We start from the raw sequence: 23525 nt of genomic DNA on the forward strand, positions 1-23525 counted from the left end.
GTCGTAGAAAATTCACGGGAATTTCGCTGTTGCTTCAAATGACAACCTCAATCCCAGGGCCTGTAGCACTTCTTAATATGAGGATGAATACTTCATAATAAAACGCTATAGGGGCTGGATTCGAGGTTGTGCGAAGTCGATAAGAATATATTGCATTTGTTTAAGCTCGTTTTCAGCGCCCGTTGTCTGTTTTCCATAACCGGCATGGCGAGACATGTTCGTATCTCGCCCTGATGTCAGAAAAGATACAAGATGCCCAGGGGACGAGGTTGGCTTTGGTTTTCTTACACCTTAAAGTTTTCGTGCGTGAAAGTAAGACCCACTTTGTCCAAACAAAATACGAGTTTTGTTATAGAGATTATTCAATATTACGTTTACAACCTACATTTTATTTGCATTGTCTTCTGAAAATACTGTTGGTGTAAATTAAACAATTTCTAAAAAGTATAGCCTAGCGTATCAGTCAAGATCGTCCTCGTCCCAAGGTCTCTAAGACCCTGATCCGTTACATCAGAAATGCAAATTGCCCTGGGAACGGCCCTTTTTTAACCTTACTTGATGCACTGCTCCTTTTTAACCTTACTTCCGGTCAGTTGCGCAGCCTTTTTCTATGCAGCCTAAAAACCAGTCCTATATGTCAAAAAAAAATCACAGGATATACAAAACATATCACATCGTGCGCTCCAATTTTCGGAGACTTTTTTAAAAAGATCATAAACGCATAAATACGGTATTACTGAACATTTACGATTGACCAAAAAAAACCCGTATAGTTGAATTATCTATTATTAAGCCCTATACACGAAAATATTTACATAATTTTTTAGACTATTTTCCTATTGTTCTATTGTTGAATTAACCGAAGAGAGAAATCCTTATTGATTCTTGTCAACGGACTCTTTGAATGACCAGCATTCAAACTAAACTCAATAGAGTGTTAGCTACTTCGGAGCAACCGGTGGAACTGGTGGAGCGAGACTTTCCAATAAACTATTATATCCAGTTTCCTGTAACCACTCCTAGAGAAAAAAAAATAAATAAAAAAAACTGATGACAACCATTTTTTAAACTGATTTCCAAAAATAACCAAATTTTTTGCTATAAAAAATCATTTTTATGTTTATATTACTTAAGTAATAGAGTAGTAGTGGGATATTTAAGTTATCGAGTGGTTTTGTGGGAGATATTAAAGTTATCGGGCGGTTTATTAGGGAACATTTAAGTTATTGAATGGTTTTGTGGGAGATATTAAAGTTATCGGGCGGTTTATTAGGGAACATTTAAGTTATCGAATGGTTTTGTGGGAGATATTTAAGTTATCGGGCGGTTTATTAGGAAACATTTAAGTTATCGAATGGTTTTGTGGGAGATATTAAAGTTATTGATTGGTTTTGTGGGAGATATTAAAGTTATCGGGCGGTTTATTAGGGAACATTTAAGTTATCGAATGGTTTTGTAGGGGATATTAAAGTTATCGGGCGGTTTATTAGGAAACATTTAAGTTATCGAATGGTTTTGTAGGGGATATTTATGTTATCGGGCGGTTATTAGGGAACATTTAAGTCATCGAATGGTTTTGTGGGAGATATTAAAGTTATCGGGCGGTTTATTAGGAAACATTTAAGTTATCGAATGGTTTTGTAGGGGATATTAAAGTTATCGGGTGGTTTATTAGGAAACATTTAAGTTATCGAATGGTTTTGTAGGGGATATTTAAGTTATCGGGCGGTTATTAGGGAACATTTAAGTAATAGAGTAGTTCTCTATGGGATATTTAAGTTATCGAGTGGTTTTGTGGGAGATATTTAATTTATTGATTGGTTTTGTAGGAGATATTTAAGTTATCGGGCGGTTATTAGGGAACATTTAAGTAATATAGCGGTTCTGTGGGGGATATTTAAGTTATCGAGTGGTTTTGTGGGGGATATTTTAGTTATCGAGTGGTTTGTGCAATTTAAGGACAATTTGAGTTTTTGCAAGTTTTGATTATCCGGACTGTATAATAACAGAAACTGTAAATTAATCTATCAATTTGGTCACATGACAGGGCTGGTCACATGACAGTCACTCATTCAATCAAATTCCCCTTTACCAACCTGAAATCTTTCGTTGACTAATGTTTGAAGCTGAACTCTTTGTGGCTTGTGCAATGAAGACGTTCGTATCATCTCATGCCATTCAACTATTCGTCTGAAATAAAATTTAAATGAACCTTACAGTAGAGCCTACCAAATTAAAAATTTTTAATGTGAGAATAAAATTTTTGGTACCTTTCTCTTTCCAGTAAAGCATCTTTATATCGACGAGGTAGATGCATCGGACATATCTAAAAATTGAAAATATTTACTTGGTTTGTTAGAAAGATATTTTCTGAATAGTCAAAAAGCTGAGTAAAAATTGTTAAGATTTTGTTTTTGTAGGGCAGAATTTTTTCAGTGATCTCAACAAACTGAGGAAAAAAAAAAGTAAATTAAATAACTTTACCTTTGTTGCTCCTCCAGTATCAAACGGAATTACAAATTTGAAAAAGTCTCTTGGTGGAAATTCTCTCCATATCTCGTCTTCCTCATCTTTTTTTAATCCTATAAAAACAAAGCGAAAAGTTGTTAGTTAGTTTTTATCACAATGCAGCGTTAATGGAGACATCAGAAATTAACATAAAATTAAATATTAAAGTTACACAAACAAACTGAAGGAGCGAAATTACAGCCCGTAAGATTTGTAGTAGTGGCAATTTTGCAAATTAATTCTGAGAGATTACATTTCGCACCATGAACGTTTTATGGTTTGCTAAGATAATTATTTTATTTGCCTGCCAAACAGAAAGGTTTGGTCTGATAAATGAAGTTTAAGAAGACAACCATTTTTTTAAAAAAGGAAGTTCACCTAGCAGTAAAGGTCGATTCCAGTAATTTAGTTCTGGTGTAATACCAGCTTTAACCATGTCGCTTTCTAAGTGTGGATAGTAAGTGTAGTAAGGTGCAAATTTTAACGATTTATTTTTGCCAATTAAAACTGGTTTTGATTGCGTGCACAGATGGAATGATGAATTTCTACAAGACCTAAAACATTAAAGAATAACGACATTAAAAAGATGTTGATGCTCTTAAGGTATTTTCTAAAATTTTTGTAGAACATAAAAATTAGTATTTGATTTATTTAGCACTCCCGATTTGAACCAAGAGACCAGGTGCTTTTAAAACAATCAACAAGTTTGTCTGTGTAAATAAAGATATAATTAAACTAATCTTGTAGAGCTTAGAAAGTTTTTCAATAGGTCTTTTTTCCGTTTTTAAGGTATTCACATTTTAATATTTCAGGATATAACCAGGCTGCATTATTTAATCCACAACTAACTTACATAATAACGATCCGCTTTGTTACACCAACCAATTGTATATTCTCACAAGCTATCACCAGCACCACTGTGTTGACAGCTCCCAGTACTACAGTGGAATCATGACACTTCTCAATGATGACAGAATACAAAGGTGACATCAAGTAGAGATGTGAATGTTGACAACGATGAATATTCACCATACTGTTCGATAAAACATCGCCAGTGCGTGCTACTGTTCTTCTGCACACCTGGTTACAAATCATACGCTTTGAACTGAAAAAGAATTTTGTTTCTACAATAATAAGATTTCAACAAATAAGCAAAATGGTTGATTAGATATGTGCATAACATAATCAAATGTAGGGAACATACATACATTACATAAAACTGTATCTCTCTAGCTACCGTGCTTTTTAAATGACTAATAAATTTACATACAAAACCCCTCCCAATAAATACACATACCAGTCAGGGGAGTAATTTGCATTGGTTATTATTCTGTTTACAATGTTGGGTTGAGACGATTTAAGAGAAGCTGTAAGTTCGGCGTCTTGCAGAAGCTGAGTCTGCATGTCATACCAATCCATATGAGGGCGGTACGATGCTACCATCATATCTTCACTCATGCTGGTGCTAAGGCTTGTACTAAAACTGGTGCTGAAACCTAGTAGAAGAGATTTTTAAGAGAAATTTGTTAAAACAGTGAATACTGCAAGTTATCAAATGTTATGGCACAGAATAGCAGTACAGGTCTTGTAACGTGAAAATAATTTAAAGAATGAGCACTCTGCGACCATTTTTAAACTGTTAACTGAAAGCTTTTTTAAAGAAACCTATTTTTTTATAAGAGCTTCAGAATGTTTTTGATGCTTGATATTTCTCACTTACTGTCATCTCCACAAGTGTATCCTCTTCCACGAAGTTTCTGACCCAATGTTAAACACGAGTAAATACCAAAAGGGTTTCTGTGTAAATATGCTTTGATCCAACTTTGAAGACGACGACAGCTAAACATTTGCGAGATCTACAAGAAAGTAAATACTCAAAACATAATTTTATAGTTTTTTTAAGCAGCTCACATTTTCTGTGTATGGTATCAAACTTCTACAGAGATATAGATTATCAAGTCCACGAATTGCAAAATCTGTTTCACCAGGCTGTGAAACAGATATAAACCACCTTAAACTCGGTAAATTTGGCTGAGCCTAATATTCCAATAAATTTTGTGCTGTTGCAAAAAAGTTAAAATAGTAATCAGTAAATAACGGCAATGGATAATTTCTTGTATGTTTTCCTATAAAGTTATGTTTAAAATGTGTGACTGGTGGTTAATAACTTTTTTCTTACTTTAGAATAGCCTGCTTTTTTAGCTTCTTTTTGTTGACAAGCAGCTTGTTCCAGTGATAAAACCGTTCTAAAATGAAACAATCCAAATTTAAGTAAATCTTTATAAACAGCGTTGTGTAACATTTCCTTCACAGTTACCCAGTTCAATTTTAAACGTTTAATCGATCTAAGTCGAGAGGTGTAGAATTTAATTCTACAATGTACCAGTTAGGTTGCTCTACCTTTGACACTTAAACTTAAATGGACTAAAGACTTGGTAGAGTGGAACATGTGTCTCTCATTTTCACACGAACAAAAACAAAGAAACAGAAACAACAGTCATAAACTCTCTACCTGCCATCAACTGTAGCTCCTATTAAAAAACTTAAGATTTTTACTGCATCAACAGTTAACATTACATCATTGTCTTCTCCATAAGTATCTAAAACACAACAAGATAACATTAAATTATTATTAATATTATTGTTTTACCAACACTTCCGCATTGGCAAAAACACTGTAATAAATGTGAGTCCTGTGTTCTGAATGTATATAGGTATATCTTTTGATTTCAAAAAGAACTTCATAACCACTGGGTCACGTGCCCTTTGCATAATTATGGTTTTCAAAGAATTCTAGCCATGACAATACTATGCAAAAAACTTAATGCGCAACAGTTTTGAGGTCCTAGACTAATTTGTAGTAACAAGATAACATACCAGGTTCCACAAGCAGGTCTAAAATTTCAGTGATGTTATTGATAATAAATGACATTTGAGCATTCTCATCAATACCCTATACAAAAATAAAATACATACATAAGAGAGTAAGTAAAAAACTACAGTTATAACACCATAGGTAAGAAAATTTCATAGAAAATTCGTTTACTCTCCTCATGCAAACATACCTTTATACCAATGGCAGCACGGCCTTCAAGGTCACTTGATCTACTTCTTAGTGGGTACTCGTCACCAGTAACAATTGGTGATTTCATAGAAATAACATGGGCATGTTGAATGTACAAGTATAAAATAAATTTCAATAAATCGACACTTCGTTTCTCCTTTATAGTTGCTAAGATAAAACAAAAGAGAAAATAAACCATTGACAACGACAACAATAACAACAACAAACAACAAAACAAAAAATAACGAGTAAACAAACCCTTCTCGGCTTCATCTTTTGCAGCAAATATAATCTCTGCATTTTTTAAATGCATATTTGAATCATTTTCAGTCAGCACTTCGCATGTGTGAAAATAGCTAAAAAAACACCAGCTGTAAATAAAACAAAAACATTGGCAAAGAAAAAAATATATTTTTAGCAAAAAAATCATTTACAACTGACAAATTGGATGTGGTCATTTTCCTTTAATGTTGCCGAAAAATACATGTCTAAATGTTAAATTTCTAACGTTACGGCGCGACGTAAATAACACTACTTTAACGACAATATTCTATATTAAATTAAGGAATCCATTACAGTGCACCTAAAACTTTAAGGTCAAATAACTTGGACACGAGGTGACGTGAAGTCAATGATTTTTCACCGCATGGGAAACTAGGGACCACCTAGGACCAATTTGGGTAAGTTTCCCAAACCTGGGTCCCGAAATCCGTTTCAGAATGGATGGGTTGATGACATCATCAAAAAACCTTCAAAACCTAAAACCTTCAAACCCTAAAATCTCTGCAACCGTTTGTCAAAAGTGCATGTTCTATACATTTTCTTGATCAGCGTTTCAAGATCTATACGATGAAGGCAACAGGTGTATATATATTTTTAAAAATATTTGGGTTTTGATGGGCCACTGTTGACGTTAGCAAATTTTTAAAACCCTTATATCTCATTAACCGCTCATCAAAAGCACATGATCATATACATTTTCTTGATCAGCGTTTTAAGCTCTACACAATAGAGACACAACTAATTTTCAGCAAATTTATTCCCTATATGCACTGCTGACGTTAGGAAATCATTTGAAACAACCTATTTTTCCATTGTTTTTTTTGCCTAAGTGGATTTTTCTATGGGCCTTATCGAATAGTAAATAACAATATCATAATAATTGCAATACTTACGTCCATGCAAGGCTTTCATCAATTTGTAGTTTATTGCATGCCACATGCTTCCATACTGAATAACTAAATTTGATAGAAATTACGTTTAGAAAATCTGTTTTATAAATAGAAGGATATATAGGAAAAGCAAAAATTGTTTGATGCAAGCACAATCTTTCTAATAATATAATAATTCAATTTTTCATCATACTAGCAAAAGGTTGCTTATATTGATTTTGTATAGTTACACATTCACCAAAATAAAATATACCTTATACGAGGGTAACCAGCATTTCCTTTATTCTTAGCATATGCAAATAATTTTCGTAAGTTCTAAAAAAATATTTTATGAAGTAAAAGTTATACTTGCACACCAACTAAAAATTTCTTCTACGGAGAAAGAAACTTACATGATGATTTAACTTTATAGGAGGTGGAATTTGAATAATACCAACATCAAATGGTTCTGGCTTTACCCAAAGGTAAATATTTGATGAAGATATTGCAGATGCCATAACCAAGAAAAGTAGTCAATCATAATATTACCCTAAAAATATTATATAGTTAATTTTTTTAAAAGTAACTAAAAAATGTTATTTGAGCTGGACTTTTTTTGATGGACAGGCTTGATATTTTGCATGATTATACTCTTACATCCCCACATTCTCCTGTAGGGAGATAGAAGTGCTATGATTTAGCAAGTTGATACATAGATATATTATATCTATATATACCTATTAACTTCTCATTTTGAAAATAGGCTGCTAAAACAAAAGCCAAAAAAATAAAAATAGGAGACTGCAACAGCAACAACACCCTAGCAGCACTTAAAATAATGGGCAGTCAATGGTCGCTGACAAACGAAATTTGATTTTTGACTGTCCAGATACAAAAAACCGAGTCAAGTTGACTGTCAACTATTATTCTTCCAGGAGTGAAAATACACCATCAAAATATATATACATCAAAATACAAATTGTTTATCAATAGGATATATACATAGTGTATAACAACAAAAACTCTGAGAGAATAAATAATCAATATTCACATCAGGCATTAACCATTAACCATAGGCATTAACTGGATCATTTAAAACAGTTTCATATCACTTGTGGATAAATTAAAATGCGAATAAAACACTAATTTTCATTGAATTAATATAGCATTTTTCTCGCTAATGGTTAAATCAATACTATCAAACAAATTTAGAAAAAGTTATTTGTCCCGCTTTCTTAATTTTGTTTAAAATTAGGGGGCAGCCAAACCATAAAAAAACACATTTTACAAAGAAAATTAAACTCTCTGCAAACAGTACAGAAAGAGAAATGAAAAATTTTGTTGCTATATAATTAGCACTATGGCAAATTAATTCTTATAACTAGATATTTTACACCCTTAAAAATTGTAGTTGCAATTTTTTAATATATCAACATTATATTATTGGTAAAATATGTGCACATTTTTTTGCATGGAATTTTATATGTTTTTATACATCTACTTGAGCAACATTAAAGATGAACTTTATCAAAATATTTTGATGTTAATGATGATGTTGTTTCATGAATTAAAAAAGAGAGAGTTTGAATTAATACAAATTAAAAGATTTTCACTGTGAATTAACATGAAGTAATAAATTATGTTTAAAAATTAATTTGTGGTATTTTATGTCAGTGGAAACCTAATGCAAAAATAACTTCCTGTATGACTAACAAACATCTCAGTTAATATCTATATAAAAAATTACACGGTTAAAGGGGCTGCCCACAATTGTTATCACATGAAACAGTTAGGAGGGGGGGGGGGGGGGGGGGGGGGGGGGGGGGGGGTAGGCTAATTGCTAATTCATTATGACATAACAAAAATTATTTTAAGATATTTTAACCACCTAGTTAGGTTATCATCATCATCATCATTCTCGGCTTAACGTCTGTTTTCCATGCTAGCATGGGTTGGACGGGGTATATTAATGACCCTCTTCCAATCTGATCTAGACTGTGCTAGATCTAAACTCAACTTCCTCTGTATCAAGTCTGTCCTTATAACCTCCTGCCAAGTCTTTCTCGGTCTGCCTCTGGGCTTTGGATGGGGTATATTAATGATAATGATAATGATTAGTTGTATTATATACAGATTAAAATTACAATGGCAGCTAAATGTTGATGTAATGGACCTACATCAAAATATCAAAAATTAGCTAAAAAGCATAAATATAATAAAACAACGATGTAAGCGATATCATGTATGCCCAAAAACCTTACACTTTTAGCTATTTTTTTGCTATCTATAGCTGTAGCTGCAGCTACCCTTTCTTGTGTGCAAGTTTATGGCACTTTAGAGGGGGCACATATCAAATTTTTAGAACCCTGCAATATATGTGAATACACTTTTACAATAATTCCGGAAAACACTCCATCACAGCTTAATTAGCGATCGGAGGAGGTAAACATCACACTTTTATAAGAGTTTATTAATGAAAAAACAGGTTTTTTCGTCATAACTTTTCTTGCCGCATTTTTTTTTTAATGAAAAGTACACAGAAGTTGTATCTTATTATTATTAAGGTTTCCTAAAAATTTGAAAAAAATTGATACGACGGAAGTTAAAAAACTGGAGAAGACACGCTTTCGTCTCTAACAAACTCTCATAACACTATTTTTACCTCCTTTTTTCCGATATTGCAAAACGATGGAGAGCCGTAGGAACGCATGTACAATTGAATTATCGTAAAGGTGTATTCCACACATATAGCTAGCGATATATATTCCACAATTAAAAAGAGCAATGATTGATTGTCAAACAACAGAACAAACGGCATTTTGGAGTTATCAACAAAAAATATATATTTTAAATTGCTATCTATACGCAAATTCCAGAGCCAAAATGAGCTTACTGCGCTGGAAAGTATTCAAATAACGTCTAGCTATATAGCTAGCTGGAGAGCTAGCTAAACTGGAATTTGAACATCATATGATTATAAGAAAAGATCTTATTGTGATTTAAAGTTTTTTAATGCTAAAAGAGTTTGATCGTAATATTCAACTGCAATGAAACATTCTCACTGCAGTTAATTTGCATCATGGTCATCATTTCTTCATATAGAACATTAAAAGTTTGTATTAATTTAGGCAGTTGTACTTAGTGTATAAACTTAAAAATTTGCATGCTTCAATAAATTTTGATGCTGAATTTCAATACTTTGGTCGTTTTTGTTAAAAATGTTTCAGAACGTTTAAAAAAAATGTTAACCCACAATACAAACCATATATATCTGAGCTCCCACATCTTATTGCACAGTTACGCCGCCATCTGCAAATGCAATCTGACTCCGTGATAAAGATGCATGAAACTGAATAAATTTTTTTGGCAACTTTAAACCCAGGGCCCCGTTAATTAAAAAATGCAACAGGGTCTTGTCAAGGATTTCACGCATGCGTAAAAGAAGAGGGAGAAAGCAATTATTATGTAGCTGTAACAGTTTTAGGGAATATGTTTATGGTTTTCGTACAGTTCTTGTATATTAATCGTCCTAAAAAGGTTGCTGTATTCAAGCCAGAGTCGACGCAAACCTGTTAGTTTGGTCTGCTTTTTAGTCATCAGGTTATGGGAACTGCTTACGTCCTTTTTCTCTGTCTGATTAAAATTTCTTTTTTCTCGCACTAGTTTCTTCTAAACAAAGATAAAAAATAATTTTTTAAAAAACGGCCAGGGCTAAGTGCTGAGGATCAAAAGTCTTCGCAATTTCAAAGAAATCAGATCTTTTTTATTTTTGGGCTTGGTATTGATATTATCGTTAATATTGTTCTTCTACTTGCAGTCCTTTGTGCCTGATAAAATCGAACAGGGGAGTGCAATTACAGTAACTAACCGCAATATATATCGTTTAATAAATCTTATTTTGAGGACAGAAGTTAATCGACAGAGCACATGTCTTACGTTCAAAAAGGTTGTGGGTTCGGTCCCTGCGTAAGTTCGTCGTCTAGTTGGAAAGATTATTGATTTGTGAGATTAAAAACTAAATGTAATATAAATCACTAATCACAGAATAAAAGCAATAAATTACAAAATATTTTGAGAATTTCTTTTTTTTCTTTTTTAACGATGAAATAAGGAATACATCGCGTTCACAAAACATTCGATATTCGCTATCTCAAGAAATACCCTCAACACGGTTTGTGCTGAAAGGATGTTATATCGATGTGGCAGGCTTTATGACTAATCACTTCTCTCTATGCTTCAGCAGCAACCGTGTCTCGTACGCATTGAAAAGCAGCTATCAAGCCACTCATTTGAATCTTTTCTGACGTACCAGCCGACAAATTATATCTACATAAAAAAAGATTTAACAGTTGTCTACAGTTCAATTTTACTCCGCTTTTGAAATGTTTACCACGAAACAGCATGAAACAGTTTTAACGTTTCAAATTATTAACTTTAAAGTTGACGAGCTGGAAAAAGATCTCAGTCTAGAGATTTGATAACTTTTTTATTTAAAGCTATTTAACATTTAATCAATCAAATATTGTGATGAACAGTGGTCGTGAAAATACATTGAAATAAATAAACTCACTCAATTTCCGCCATCTTGCTTAATAATGTTATACGCACATTGGGTGGGAAATCAACTAAAGGTATGAAGAATCAATATTATAACTGGTGCTGCTTCGGTGTTTTTAACATTTGCACAAAAGTCATGCAAAAATGTAAATATCAGTTTCATGTTTGTTAATGAATGATTACTTGTTAAAAATTTCCATTTTTTTAATTGTATTTTTTATAAAAAATTATACAATATTTTTCAATAAGAGATAGTCTGCAAAATAATACATTTTAAAGCGACTGTATTTTCAAAAAATGCTATACAAAATGGTATATTAATGCATCTAAAATATTTTAAACCATTATTGGTAATTCAACTGTCCTTATATGCAATAATTCGGTTATTTCTGTGCAGAATTTCGAAGAAAATAGCTAGCCAGACAAAAAAAAGTTGCTTTGTTTTTGAACGGTTTGGGCCTAAGGTTGCTCATGTTGCTTATAAAAGAACAGCGTGTACAACTCATTTGTAAGCTAATCACCAAACGTAGAAAATGAAGATTCTGCCAGGTCTTGAGATCTTCCAAAGTAGTATAACAAAATAACATAACATAACATACTTATAATTGAGAAAATTGCTAATTAAACACACTTACTTCTGTGAACAAGCAAATGAACTTCAGACAAAATATCTTGTAATGCAAGACCTTTTCTCGTCTTAAGTTCTGTGATTTCTGCAAAATGTATTGTTAAAGACGATAATTGACCAGAAACAACACTGTGTAATTTACATAACAGATATTCCGTAACATAAACCACTTGTGTAGTTTAATTTGAAGCATGATTATCAGAACAGATTTTGGGCTTTTATATTGTAACCATCCTGTACTTTGTAACAATCCTACTTTACAAAAAACACTCAAAAAATTCAAATAAATATTTGATTGGTGAATGTGAATCGTACCATGAATTTTAAACAATCAGATTTCGATAAAAGAAATGTTAATGAGTTTGAACGTTCCAAAAACTTTTATTTTTGTTTGTTTGCTTTTGTTTTTTAAAATGAAACAGATTTTTAGCAATTTTGAAGACTGAAATTTGAATATGTTAGTGTTATAATTAAAAAGCAAAACAGGTCTTTTTATATTTCGATCGTTTTTAATCTGGAATCCCAATCTGATATTCTTATCAACAATATATAATGAGATAGCGTTTTGTTTTATTTAAAAAAAAACATTAAAAGTCTAAAATACAGTGAGGGCTACTTAAAAATGTTTGAAATAAACCTTCGACTATTATTCACCAATTCCCTTCAAGGTTATGTTATTAATATCATAACTAGCTGTTTCCCGTGGAAGAATCCACTGTATTCCATTTAATTTATGTAGCAGATATATGTCCATCAAAAAACAAACAATACAGCAGTGCGCATCTTACATCTGCATTATTATATAAATGACCAAAAAAATTAAAGGTTTTCAACAACTGCAGTATATATGTGACATTTAAAATCTAAATCTACTAAAATTACTGCTCTGACCATCTGACAAATGCGAAAATTATTCGGAAAAAAGTTTTTAAAAGCATTTCAACATACATCTCACCCATAAAATTTAAATCACTCAAAACGCCACATATATACAAAAAAACTGATCAATGTCAAACACAAATCTCTCTCATTGTATATGTTAAAATCAGTTAGTTTATTGCAAACCCTGCCAAAGGCTGATACAAAATGTGAAAAATAAACAATAAATTTTGCCTAAGTAGAAATTTTTATCTAAGGTGTTAAAAAGGGATTTGCAAGGATAAATTATAATGCAATAAAACATTATTTGATATATTGCATACGGTCCTTCCTCACCAAACTTTAGACAAAATGCCAACAAAATAACGGTGTTTAAATCTAAAATTAATAAAGTCCTTTTAGCAATTTGCATGCTGTTTTACCATCAATAAAGTAAACAAAATTTCAAATCTCACATAGTATTCTGTCACAATTTTTCATAAAATATATATATAAGTCATAATGAGTCATGTTAAACAACAGCAATCAATCTGTATATAAGTTCATTTTATGTCAATTTTTGCACCAATTTTGCAACACAAAATACAAATTCTAAATAATACTAAAATCTCTTATTTTGGTCCTTCGCATACCGACGGTCTCCCACAAATGTTTAATCAAAATGTAAAAAATGAGAGGTATTATTTCGGTACATATATCTACTGCATATGCCCTCTAAAACAATATTTTAATCCAAAATGCCAAAGAAAAACAGTTTGCAACAAAAATCAGTTATTTCGATAATATTGCATACACTCTTTCCTCACAAAAGCTTCACAAACTGTAAAAAAAAGAATGGTTGTAGGGAGTGCTTCTGATTCAACAAAAAAAGTTTTTTTGACATATTGCATCTAGCCCTTACCCATTAAATCTTACACAAAATTTCCAAAACTATATACGATTTAGAACACATCAAATTTAAATCGAGAAGGATCAGTCATTTCGATATATTGCACGGAGTCCTCCCCAGTAAGAATTTATACAAAATATAGAAAAACAAAGCTTGCAAGGTGTAAAATTAAATTCTTCTTCTGTGTATATATATATGGTCCTTCCTCGCAAAAGTAACATAAAATGTCAAAAAGGTTCAGATATAACATCTAACACAACAAAAATCAGTTCTATCAGTATATGTCATGCCATTGTCTTCCACCAAATGTTCCCCTTAAAGTTTCACAGAGACAGCCTGTAAATTAAAAACAACTAAGATCAGGTATTTTGGTCTATTTCATACCATTCTGTTCCAAATAACTTATAAAATGTAAAAATTGAGTGGTAAAACAGAAATTTGCAAAATTCCATTTTTTATATGCATGTATATTATATGCCTTCTACAACAATAAGTTAATTCAAAATGTCAAAAAGAAGAAAAAAATAGCTTACAAAGAGTATAAAATGGAAATCAACAAAGTAGCTCTTTTGGTGTATTAAATATAAGCCATACGCACAAAAGTTTACACTAAATGTAAGAAAATGGTTGTGTTTAGTAATTCTAAATTAAGAAAAGTCAGTTCTTTTAGCATGCTGATTAAGGTTTTTGCCCACAAATTCTTACATGAAAATGTCAAAACCACAATTTGAAACAAATTAAACTTACATTTTAAAAATAAGTAATTTCTGAACTTTATTTTTAGAATATTTGGAGGAAAGAACTTCGCAAACCAAAAAAAACCCAGGAAAATGTTTAAAATTTTCAGGGTTAATAACGTTTGATGTGTTTTGTGGGAATATATATACTGGGAATCTTTAGTTTAAAGCTAGCATTAGCTAGCTACAGCAGCTAATAGCTAGTCACTTAAATATAAACTGGAGACTTAGCTAGGTATAAAGAACATGGCTACATATATATATATATATATATTCCTAGCTAGCTGTTGGTGGTGGTTGGCTTTTTATGATGCTAGCTATAAAACATGTCTGGCAACAATAATATAATCAAAACTGAAAATAAAACATGAAAAAACCTTACAAAACCATGCTCTTCTTCAAATGTTTTTTTAAAGATTTATTTTGAATGAAAGAGTAGAGAATACTCAAAAAGAACAGCCATCTTTTTCGTAAACACAATTTCCGTTTTATGCTAGGAACTTCATTTAACAGTCCGTATGCTTTGTGAATATCTAATACCGTTTCATATAAAGCGGTACCTATATATATATATGCTAACATAGAGTTTTTTGGCATAAGGGTATATATATTTATATCGTTATTAGCAGCGGGTTATATATTTACACCTTATGTGCGATTTCTATGAAGTACAACCCTAATCTTTTTAGTTAAATTTTAGCGTACAGCCACGTCATAAAAAAGTGACCCGTGATTTCCGTGTCGTGGACTCACAGTTTTACTCACGCAAGGGAATTAATATATAAGATTACCAGAACAGATGAAAAAATATGAATAATTGGACACAATAAGTTGTTGAGAAGGAGAAAAAAAGCTTCTTTTTAGGTTCAAGCTGTTTTAGAATTTTTGGTGGTGCAAACAAATATGGTTACATTCGACATTCACAAAAAAAAATGAATCGCAGAAATAATAAACAAACATGGCGGCAGGAGCTGCTGGGAATGTATAAACTTTGGGAGCAACAACTAAACGCATCATTTAGAAATGGAATTTATAACAACAAACCCGAAACAACACGAACTTCGAACATATCAAGTATAGTTGAAACAACTTCACCTTTCAAAAAGAGTTTGTATTTTGAAGGGCGATCCAATAGTGTTCCTTCACAGATACTTGGAAACGAAATACTTTCGCTGAGTAGGTCATTGAACATAACAAAGAAGTCATACGGGCGACGTGGATCGCAAAAAGTTTTTTTGCGTACATAGCATATCTAAACATAATGTTGTTTTAATGAAAGGTTGAAAATAAAGAATAGATTTATTATATTTGCGGCTTGTATCACCTTGATTTACGCGTCCCTGTAATTTACGCGCAAAGAGAATGCGAAATAGCACGCGCAGTTAACAAGCAACTTATTTTGAAGTTTAAATTTTTAACGAAAACATGAGTATTGTGGATGCTTTGTTTGCTGATATATAGAAACTCCACAAATAATATCGCACTTTCACATAATCACACTTTCTCGAATTAAATCCAAAAAGCCTTCATATGGACAGGGATTAAGATTTCAAACCGCAATAAGATTTCTTTGTTTCTTTTATGAACTGCACATGCGGCATAAAAGTGTACACATTTATTTTCGCAACAAGTAACTAAACGAAGAAACAACTACAGCAGAAAACAACAAACACAGAACACAGCCAATCATTAAGAAAAGGATACTTTTATAAGCGGTCGCAAAACTCTCATTAAGCATCCAGTCGACAATATTTTGAATTTCCTGTCGCAAAGGATTACCAGTACATGTGTAAACGGTTTCTTCCGTAACATTACCGTAACCGATGTGCGTACTCTGAAAAGAACATAAAGAACATAACCAAAGCATATGTATGTTTTGAGCTTCCTCGCCATTTTATATTCTGATTTATCCAGAATCTTTAATTATGATAAATCAAGAATTAAAGGAGTAAATTGTGGAGCTAAGTTAATAAAGCTCGTAACTTTTTTTCCCAGTTTCTACTCTCCCTCTCCCGTTAATAAAAAAATACATACCTGTAATATATTTAAAGATCGTCTCATGTCACCTTTCGCGAGTCTAAGCAAAGCTTTCTTTCCATCTTCTGTTATAGAAACACTAAAGCGTAGGAGGGTAGAAGTAAAAAAAATAGATTGGGGAATAAAGTTGAACGTATTGATTGGAAGTTGATACCAAAACAAACAACAGTTTTCCTTGATAAGTTTCAAATTTTTTAAATGATTTCGCTAATCAACACAATAAAAAGGTTTTTAATTTTACACTACAATTAAAATTCTAATGCTGCTTTAGTATATTTAAATTCGTTTCTTTAAATTTACGCTATGGTTCGTGATTCATATTGGTTTTGACACCGACCAGAAGAAACTTCAAAACATCCGATTACTAGTGATCATGACGAATATCAAGACATTGCGGGGTGGCCACAGAAATTATGAAAAAAGTCCATGATTAATTAGTAACAATTTTGCAAAGTTTGCAATGGTATGCAAGCCAATGAAACAGATAACCAAAAAACTATCTTATCAAAAGTAAAAAAAAAATAAACCATAGTCTAATGAAGTATTAAAGGTATTAACATACAAAACCTATTATTTTCTCATCATTTTTAAAAAAAGCGTTTCGCATAACTTTCTTCGGACCAAACTAAATCCTGTGCCACGACTGCTGACTGCCCTATGTGCAACCTACCCTGAGTGTCAAAGAAGCTAAACGAATAGTGAGTGAGTCAAAAAATATCTTACTTTTCTGTGTTGATGACATGTGTTAATCTTGATGACATTTGCTCCGTGTCTAATGGTCCAAATCGAAATCGTGTGCAACGCGACTGTATAGCAGGTATAATTCCAGTCAAATAATTGCAAATCAAACAGAATCTTGTATTCTCTGTGTATTTTTCCATAACTAATAAAAATAAGAAAAATTATTTTTAACATTTAATTTCGATATTTTTTTTCGACATTTATTTTCGACATTTATTTTTCACCATTTATTTTCGACATTTATTTTCGACATTAATTTTTGACATTAATTTTTTGACATTTATTTTGACATTTTTATTTTCGCCATTTATTTCCGAAATTTAATTTCAACATTTATTTTCGACATTTTTATTTTCAACATTCATTCTCGACATTTATGGGGTACGAAACATGCAGCCAAAATGATACCGTATACCGCTTAAAATAACAACATTGGTTCGCTTAACAGAAAATGTGATTAAAGTTGTAAACATACTGCAATCAATAAATAACAAGAATGCAAGAATTCAGCGAAATCATAATTAACTTTGATGTTATTTCAAACTAAAAAAAGTTGAATGGCGTAATCTACTGAATGGCGCATATCTAATGAATGGCGTATATCTAATGAATGGCGTATATCTACACCAGGTACACCTCTTATTTCTAAAGAGAAACTGCAAGAACTTATCCAAAAGTATTTTAACAGCTTTCTGACCTACATGCAGGAGTAATTTCATTTGACAAAAATATAAATTTTAACAAGATCAATGATGTGAACGACTTACTCAAAAAAGAACAAAACGTAGATAAAATATAGATTTCAAAAATATTTTTCCAAGAATGTTGTAGAAATTTTCCTCTATTTTCGCAACATTCGGAAGGTTTTTTTCAGGAGTATATACCAATTCCAGCAGTTTTAGGGAATTTCAAGCACTACTTGTCACTACAGGTACACTTGAAGCCTAAGCAAAAAGATTTTGTGACATACTGTAATTTAAATGGTTTACTTCATAAACCACAAGAAATAAGAAATTTCTTGTGCTCTATGAAGTAAACCATTGAGAAATTTAGGTATGTAAGAAAATCTTTTTGCATAAGCAATGAAGCATAAAGATGGGACCTGCTTATTTATAGCTTTACAAATAAACAAGCCTGAAAATACCTTTCTTTTAATTTTCCTGAATAGGGAATGACCCTTACCTTTAGTTTTGTCACAGTTTTTTTAAAAGTAAAAACGGGAACAATTCATTCTAATAATCTTTTTTATATAGCTTATAAGGCAACGTTTAAGTTTTTAATTTTAGTTCATTGTTTTGTTATTGTTTTTTGCATAAGCATAATCTAGCCTTATTTTGAATTGCTTAAAAAACAGGAGTCAGAAATAGTCAGTGTATAACCAAGGAAGTTCGACTATATATTGACATGGTCATAATAGTAATACGTAAACATCTTCTCTATTGATTTTTCTGAAATTTTATGTATTTGAAATCTGTGACTTTTTTGTGATCTGGCAGAAAAGATGTAGAAAGCAATAATAAAAGTTTTTACAATGTATATTTGTGTAAAATTATTGAAAATTATTTTTTTTCCAAGCAAACAAAAGAGTATGGTAGCCACTCTGAAAATATTTGTTCAAAAATAACTTAAACATACTTCTTCTGAGAGCATTTTGAGCATCATTTGTCATTGCATCAGCTTCATCAAGAATGACAAGTTTGAACTTTGACCTAAAATAAACTTCACAAAATAATACTCTAATATTTTATCGTTACAGAGTCCTTGCTTACACAGAAGTTAAAAACCTTAAAATCAATATTTGAATACTTGAATATTGTTCTGGTACTTGCAAATCCCAAAATCTGCTCTCGAACAATTCCTATGCCACGGTCATCTGATGCATTTAGCTAAAAATCAACAAAAGTGTTGCTTTAAAATTAGCACTCCTGCATAAATTCTCTAAACATTATTTTTTAGTGCTACTAATCCAAAACCAGAAAACCCAACATATTTAAAGCTATTGCACCTACAACAACTACATAAGAACATTTACAGAAGAAAACATGGAAGATGCATTAAATGCATTGTCTTCGCACGTACCTCCTAGTCCAGATTTTTTTCCAGCACTGCTTATATTTAAATGAAAAGATCGTGTTATTATTAGATCATACATCATTTATTAGATCAAATTATATTTAAATAAATATGGCAAGAATCGTCTAAACAAGTACACAAATCAAGTTTCCTCTCAATGTATTAGTTACATTGATTCACAAGAATGGAAGCCAAGCTTTAGCTGGTAACATTTCATATTATTAATATTTTTGAGAAGAAAGGTAAGAAATAGAATCACTAAGAAACACACAACCTATCTAATCAACCTTAGATTTGCCCATTCAATAGGACACAAACCACATCATTTACAAAAGAAAAAAAGTATTTTAATTTTGCAAAGGCATTCAATGAAGTCCATATTTCAACAGAACTTTAGCAAAAGTAAAAACTTGGCATAGAAAGAAAAATGTTAGGGTGAATAACAGCCGCCATGAAAAACCAAACTCAAATGGCTTGTGTAAATGACAGCATCTCTTCACCAACACCCTATTCTCTTCATCTTCTGCATGCGACATTAAAAAACAGTCGTCATCATCATCAAACTTAAATGGTTTATTTAAATGACAGTGTATCTTCATCAACACAGATTCTGTTAGGTGTTCCACAGGAAGTGTCTTAGACCCTATTCTCTTCATCATTTGCATGTGATAATAAAAAAAAATATTGAAGTACATTGCCCCAAAGTTTTACAGTTGTCATAGGTTTCCTTCAATAAATTAATCAACCTAACTGACTCACACAATCTTAAACGTCACTGAATCCAATTATTGTCTAATTAAACATTATCAAACAAAAGTTGAGCTATTGTGAAAAAACTAATAATTAAAGCAATCACATTCATGATGACATATAAACAATGTTATCAAAGAAAGAAAACGTTATCATGCTAGATCCTTCAAGTTTTTTAATCAAGAGAACCAGTCATTATGCTGATGGAAATCACCAGTTAGAGTTACAGTCATCATTGAAATACCTAGTGAAATGGCTTGAAACAGTACCATCAGTACAAACTTTTTTGCACAGAATAAACGGCTCAGATATAACAAATACTGGAATAATTTATAGATGTAATTAGTATACTTCCCACAAAGAAAAAGAGACAGATATCATCTGAAAAATATTAGAAAGTTATGCACCAATTTTTTTCTTCATCCTGTTTTATGCTACTCTGCAAACTCCCAGCAGTAATGTCATCTGCTAGCAGGAGTCACTTATCTGTTTTTGTTCTTTGGCAAGTACTCAGACTCCTTTAATGCATATTTCCAGAAATCTTAGAGACTTTAACCACATGCACAGTTGTTTGAAATCTATATTGATAACATTCTCTAGACTGTACCTGATGAGCCCTCTTTAATAAGGATGCAAAAAATTTAGACCTGAGCAGCACAAGAAAACATTACCATAAGGTGAATGCTGAGGATGGCAGATGTAAGTAAGCTTACTCAAAAGACTATTAATTATATCAGAAGTAAGTCAGAAACCTACATGCAAAATAAACACAATAAAAATAATTGAAGAATACAATGCAGCATTTTCACGTACCTCTAGCACCATGGATTGAAATTCTTTTGCTGCATATAGTTGCTTAGCAACTGCTAGTATTGTTGATGTTTTGCCAGTACCAGGTGGTCCATAAAATAAAAGATGCGGAAGTTTATCTTCAGAGATAAACCGTTGTACTGTAAAAAAGAAATGATTGGCATTAAATTTTTTGTGCTAAAATGTACATGCCATGAACAATCTGATGTAATCAGTGATGTTGTAAATTCTATAAATCCGCATTAAATACAAAATAACTCAAAATAACATATAATTCTCATAGTATTATCTTAAAATGTTTTTAGGAGGCTAGAAAAACAAAAATACTGTCTTTATCGGATATTTTCAAACTCAGCTGTGCATAAAATGTATAATTTTGAGTAGTGCACACAAGAACAATCAAGATAGTTTCAAGCTCCAAAACTTAACACCATTTTTGCCATCATCACATTCTCTAAAGACAACAAACACATACTTGTGGTTATTATGTCTTTGTGAGAAATTAAATCTTCCAAACATTTTGGTCTGTATTTCTCCACCCTATGAAAATAAAAATCATATACACTGAAATGTTTTCTTAAATTTCCATTAAATTTTTATTATCCTTGTGTGATTGTGTTGACAAATTAGTTGGTACAAAACTAACAAAACAAAATCTTACAACGTTTATTACTATATACGTCATTCAAAAACTCTACAAAGTTCAAATATTACTAATTTCAAAACTATTAAAAAACGATCATTAGAGCTTTAGATGATCACCTTGTTTTGTTCTTAACCATTGGCAGAGTAGCCTTAATGCCACTGTTATTTTCCCCAGAAATAATAAAACAGGACCTTAAAATGTGATTAAAACAAAATTAAAATATTCTTTAAGCGTTCTGTATAATAGTACCAATGAAATTGTGAAACCTAGATTATAAATTTTTAATGTACCTTCGCATTGTTTAATAATATATAAATTCTTACTTTGCACAGTAAACAAAAACAGTAAAAATTCCTCAACCATCTTGAAGAGGATACATGACTGTTTCTAATTATAATTCAAAGTATTCTTACCATGGCAGTCTTCTGTCTATTTCTGAAATTGGCATTTTTGTGTCTATAAAAATATGTACAATATTAAGCAAGAATAGAATACTAATACTAGACAACTTAAAGACTGCAACGTAATTTTAGCATTTTTTTTACTTTGGAACCTGATGTCATTGGGACTCTGTTTTGCCTGTACAGATTTGGGCACAAAAAAACAAGGTGAATATTATCATCTACCATATTTAAGTGATTTTAAGTGGAAACATATTTTTCCTTCTTGTAAATTTTTTGCAATTTTTTAAACATAACAGGAATAAAATCAGGGCTTAACATTTAAAATTAGATAGATGTGCATATTTTACATGGCTAGCCTCACAAATATCGAGGGATATACCCTGTCTATTATTTCCAGAAGGGGCCATGGCTTAGATGGAGAGTCCTAGAGTATTTAATGCTCATTTTGAGCGACGCAGACCCAATTAGGGCCCGCCCTCTACTAGACAACTCCCGGCAACATCCAACGGCCCACACAGTGTGCCATCTTCCCAATTTCCCTCACATGGCTTGGGTTAACCCGGGGCTATGGTAACATTCACTCGCCCATGTTGAATCGCCGTCAAGAGGAATCGAACCCCGGTCTCCCGCACAGAGTACGGGAGCTATAACCACTAATCTACGGCGCCATGATTTAAGACTATGGTAGCACAAAACAGAGTCAAAGTTTAAAATTTTGTTAGAGTCACAAACTTTTACCTCCTTTTAACATGTTTGTCTTGGATAAATTCTTCTGACTCTCCTAGCAGATATAATATGTGTTTTTTAAACTGTATGGCCTAGTCAGCCTATAACATTCTTGTACTAGCTTCTATAAGTCTTTAAATTTGGAGATGAAATACAAAAAGGTATGATTATTATCAAAAGTATCTATTTTAAGATTTGAGTTTCAACATTTTGAAAGTCTTATTCGACTGGTAAAGTGAATCAAAGTTGTTGTTGTTTATCTACTTGCTTGAATCTTAAAACCTAAAGACTCTTAGTTTCTATTTCTGTCTAAATAGCTGGCTACGCTTTTCCGGTAATTCATCTTTCGCCTCTTAACAATTTTTGCTGACGACTTTGCTGACGTTCTTTTATAAAGGTCGACATAGTGTCATGTAACACAGTGAATCAATTTAAAACGAAGTTAGACAAATTATGAAAAGTAAAGACCATTTATATTATATTATTATGATCTGGATATTACTAATTTTATATATTAGATGGGGAGGAGTTTCTTTGAAGAAAATGAAGTAGTTTCTTAATTCTTGGCGTTTGTAGCATGTGCACACAGTTTTTCCCAGTCATCTGCATATAGCAGTGTATTTTTCTTATATAAAGATTTGCTACTTTTTTGTCTGTTTATGATTGTTTGTGTTTGTTTGATTGTTTTGCGATCATCATTATTTTTTTTTTTTAATTGCCTTTTTTTAAAGTTTTATTTATAATCTAAAGCGAAGTTAAATATTTTACCAATTATATACATTTTAAAAACTATTAAAAATTATTTATGTCAATACTATTTATCTATTTATTATGAGCTGACCCTAGAGGTTGTAGTAACCTGAAATTATTGTCAGAATACACTATAGTGTACTATACTTCTGCACAAGACTGTCCATTCCTTCTT

The 23525-nt window shown here is 31.7% G+C and overlaps 2 protein-coding genes across 2 annotated transcripts; both read right to left on the reverse strand.

Annotated features, from left to right (window-relative positions):
- Window positions 1-770: 770 nt before the first annotated feature.
- Window positions 771-10075, reverse strand: LOC130622977 (TBCC domain-containing protein 1-like). Its single transcript, XM_057438445.1, has 17 exons — window positions 9986-10075; window positions 7137-7273; window positions 6998-7059; window positions 6748-6810; window positions 5831-5928; window positions 5574-5740; window positions 5386-5461; window positions 5021-5108; window positions 4688-4754; window positions 4229-4364; window positions 3806-4004; window positions 3362-3613; window positions 2887-3062; window positions 2485-2582; window positions 2271-2326; window positions 2097-2190; window positions 771-1019 (listed from the first exon to the last, which is right to left on the reverse strand). The coding sequence occupies exons 2-17, from the start codon at window positions 7239-7241 to the stop codon at window positions 942-944; spliced, it is 1815 nt and encodes a 604-aa protein (XP_057294428.1). The 5' UTR covers window positions 7242-7273; window positions 9986-10075; the 3' UTR covers window positions 771-941.
- Window positions 10076-10792: 717 nt separating this feature from the next.
- Window positions 10793-22720, reverse strand: LOC130623500 (replication factor C subunit 5-like). Its single transcript, XM_057438989.1, has 12 exons — window positions 22613-22720; window positions 21884-21926; window positions 21300-21364; window positions 20828-20964; window positions 18998-19077; window positions 18827-18900; window positions 17174-17333; window positions 16448-16529; window positions 16118-16247; window positions 11916-11993; window positions 11294-11348; window positions 10793-11049 (listed from the first exon to the last, which is right to left on the reverse strand). The coding sequence occupies exons 1-12, from the start codon at window positions 22623-22625 to the stop codon at window positions 10953-10955; spliced, it is 1014 nt and encodes a 337-aa protein (XP_057294972.1). The 5' UTR covers window positions 22626-22720; the 3' UTR covers window positions 10793-10952.
- Between the last annotated feature and the right edge of the window lie 805 nt (window positions 22721-23525).

The sequence above is a fragment of the Hydractinia symbiolongicarpus genome, chromosome 13 (assembly GCF_029227915.1).
Source record: "Hydractinia symbiolongicarpus strain clone_291-10 chromosome 13, HSymV2.1, whole genome shotgun sequence".
NCBI classification, from domain to species: Eukaryota; Metazoa; Cnidaria; class Hydrozoa; order Anthoathecata; family Hydractiniidae; genus Hydractinia; species Hydractinia symbiolongicarpus.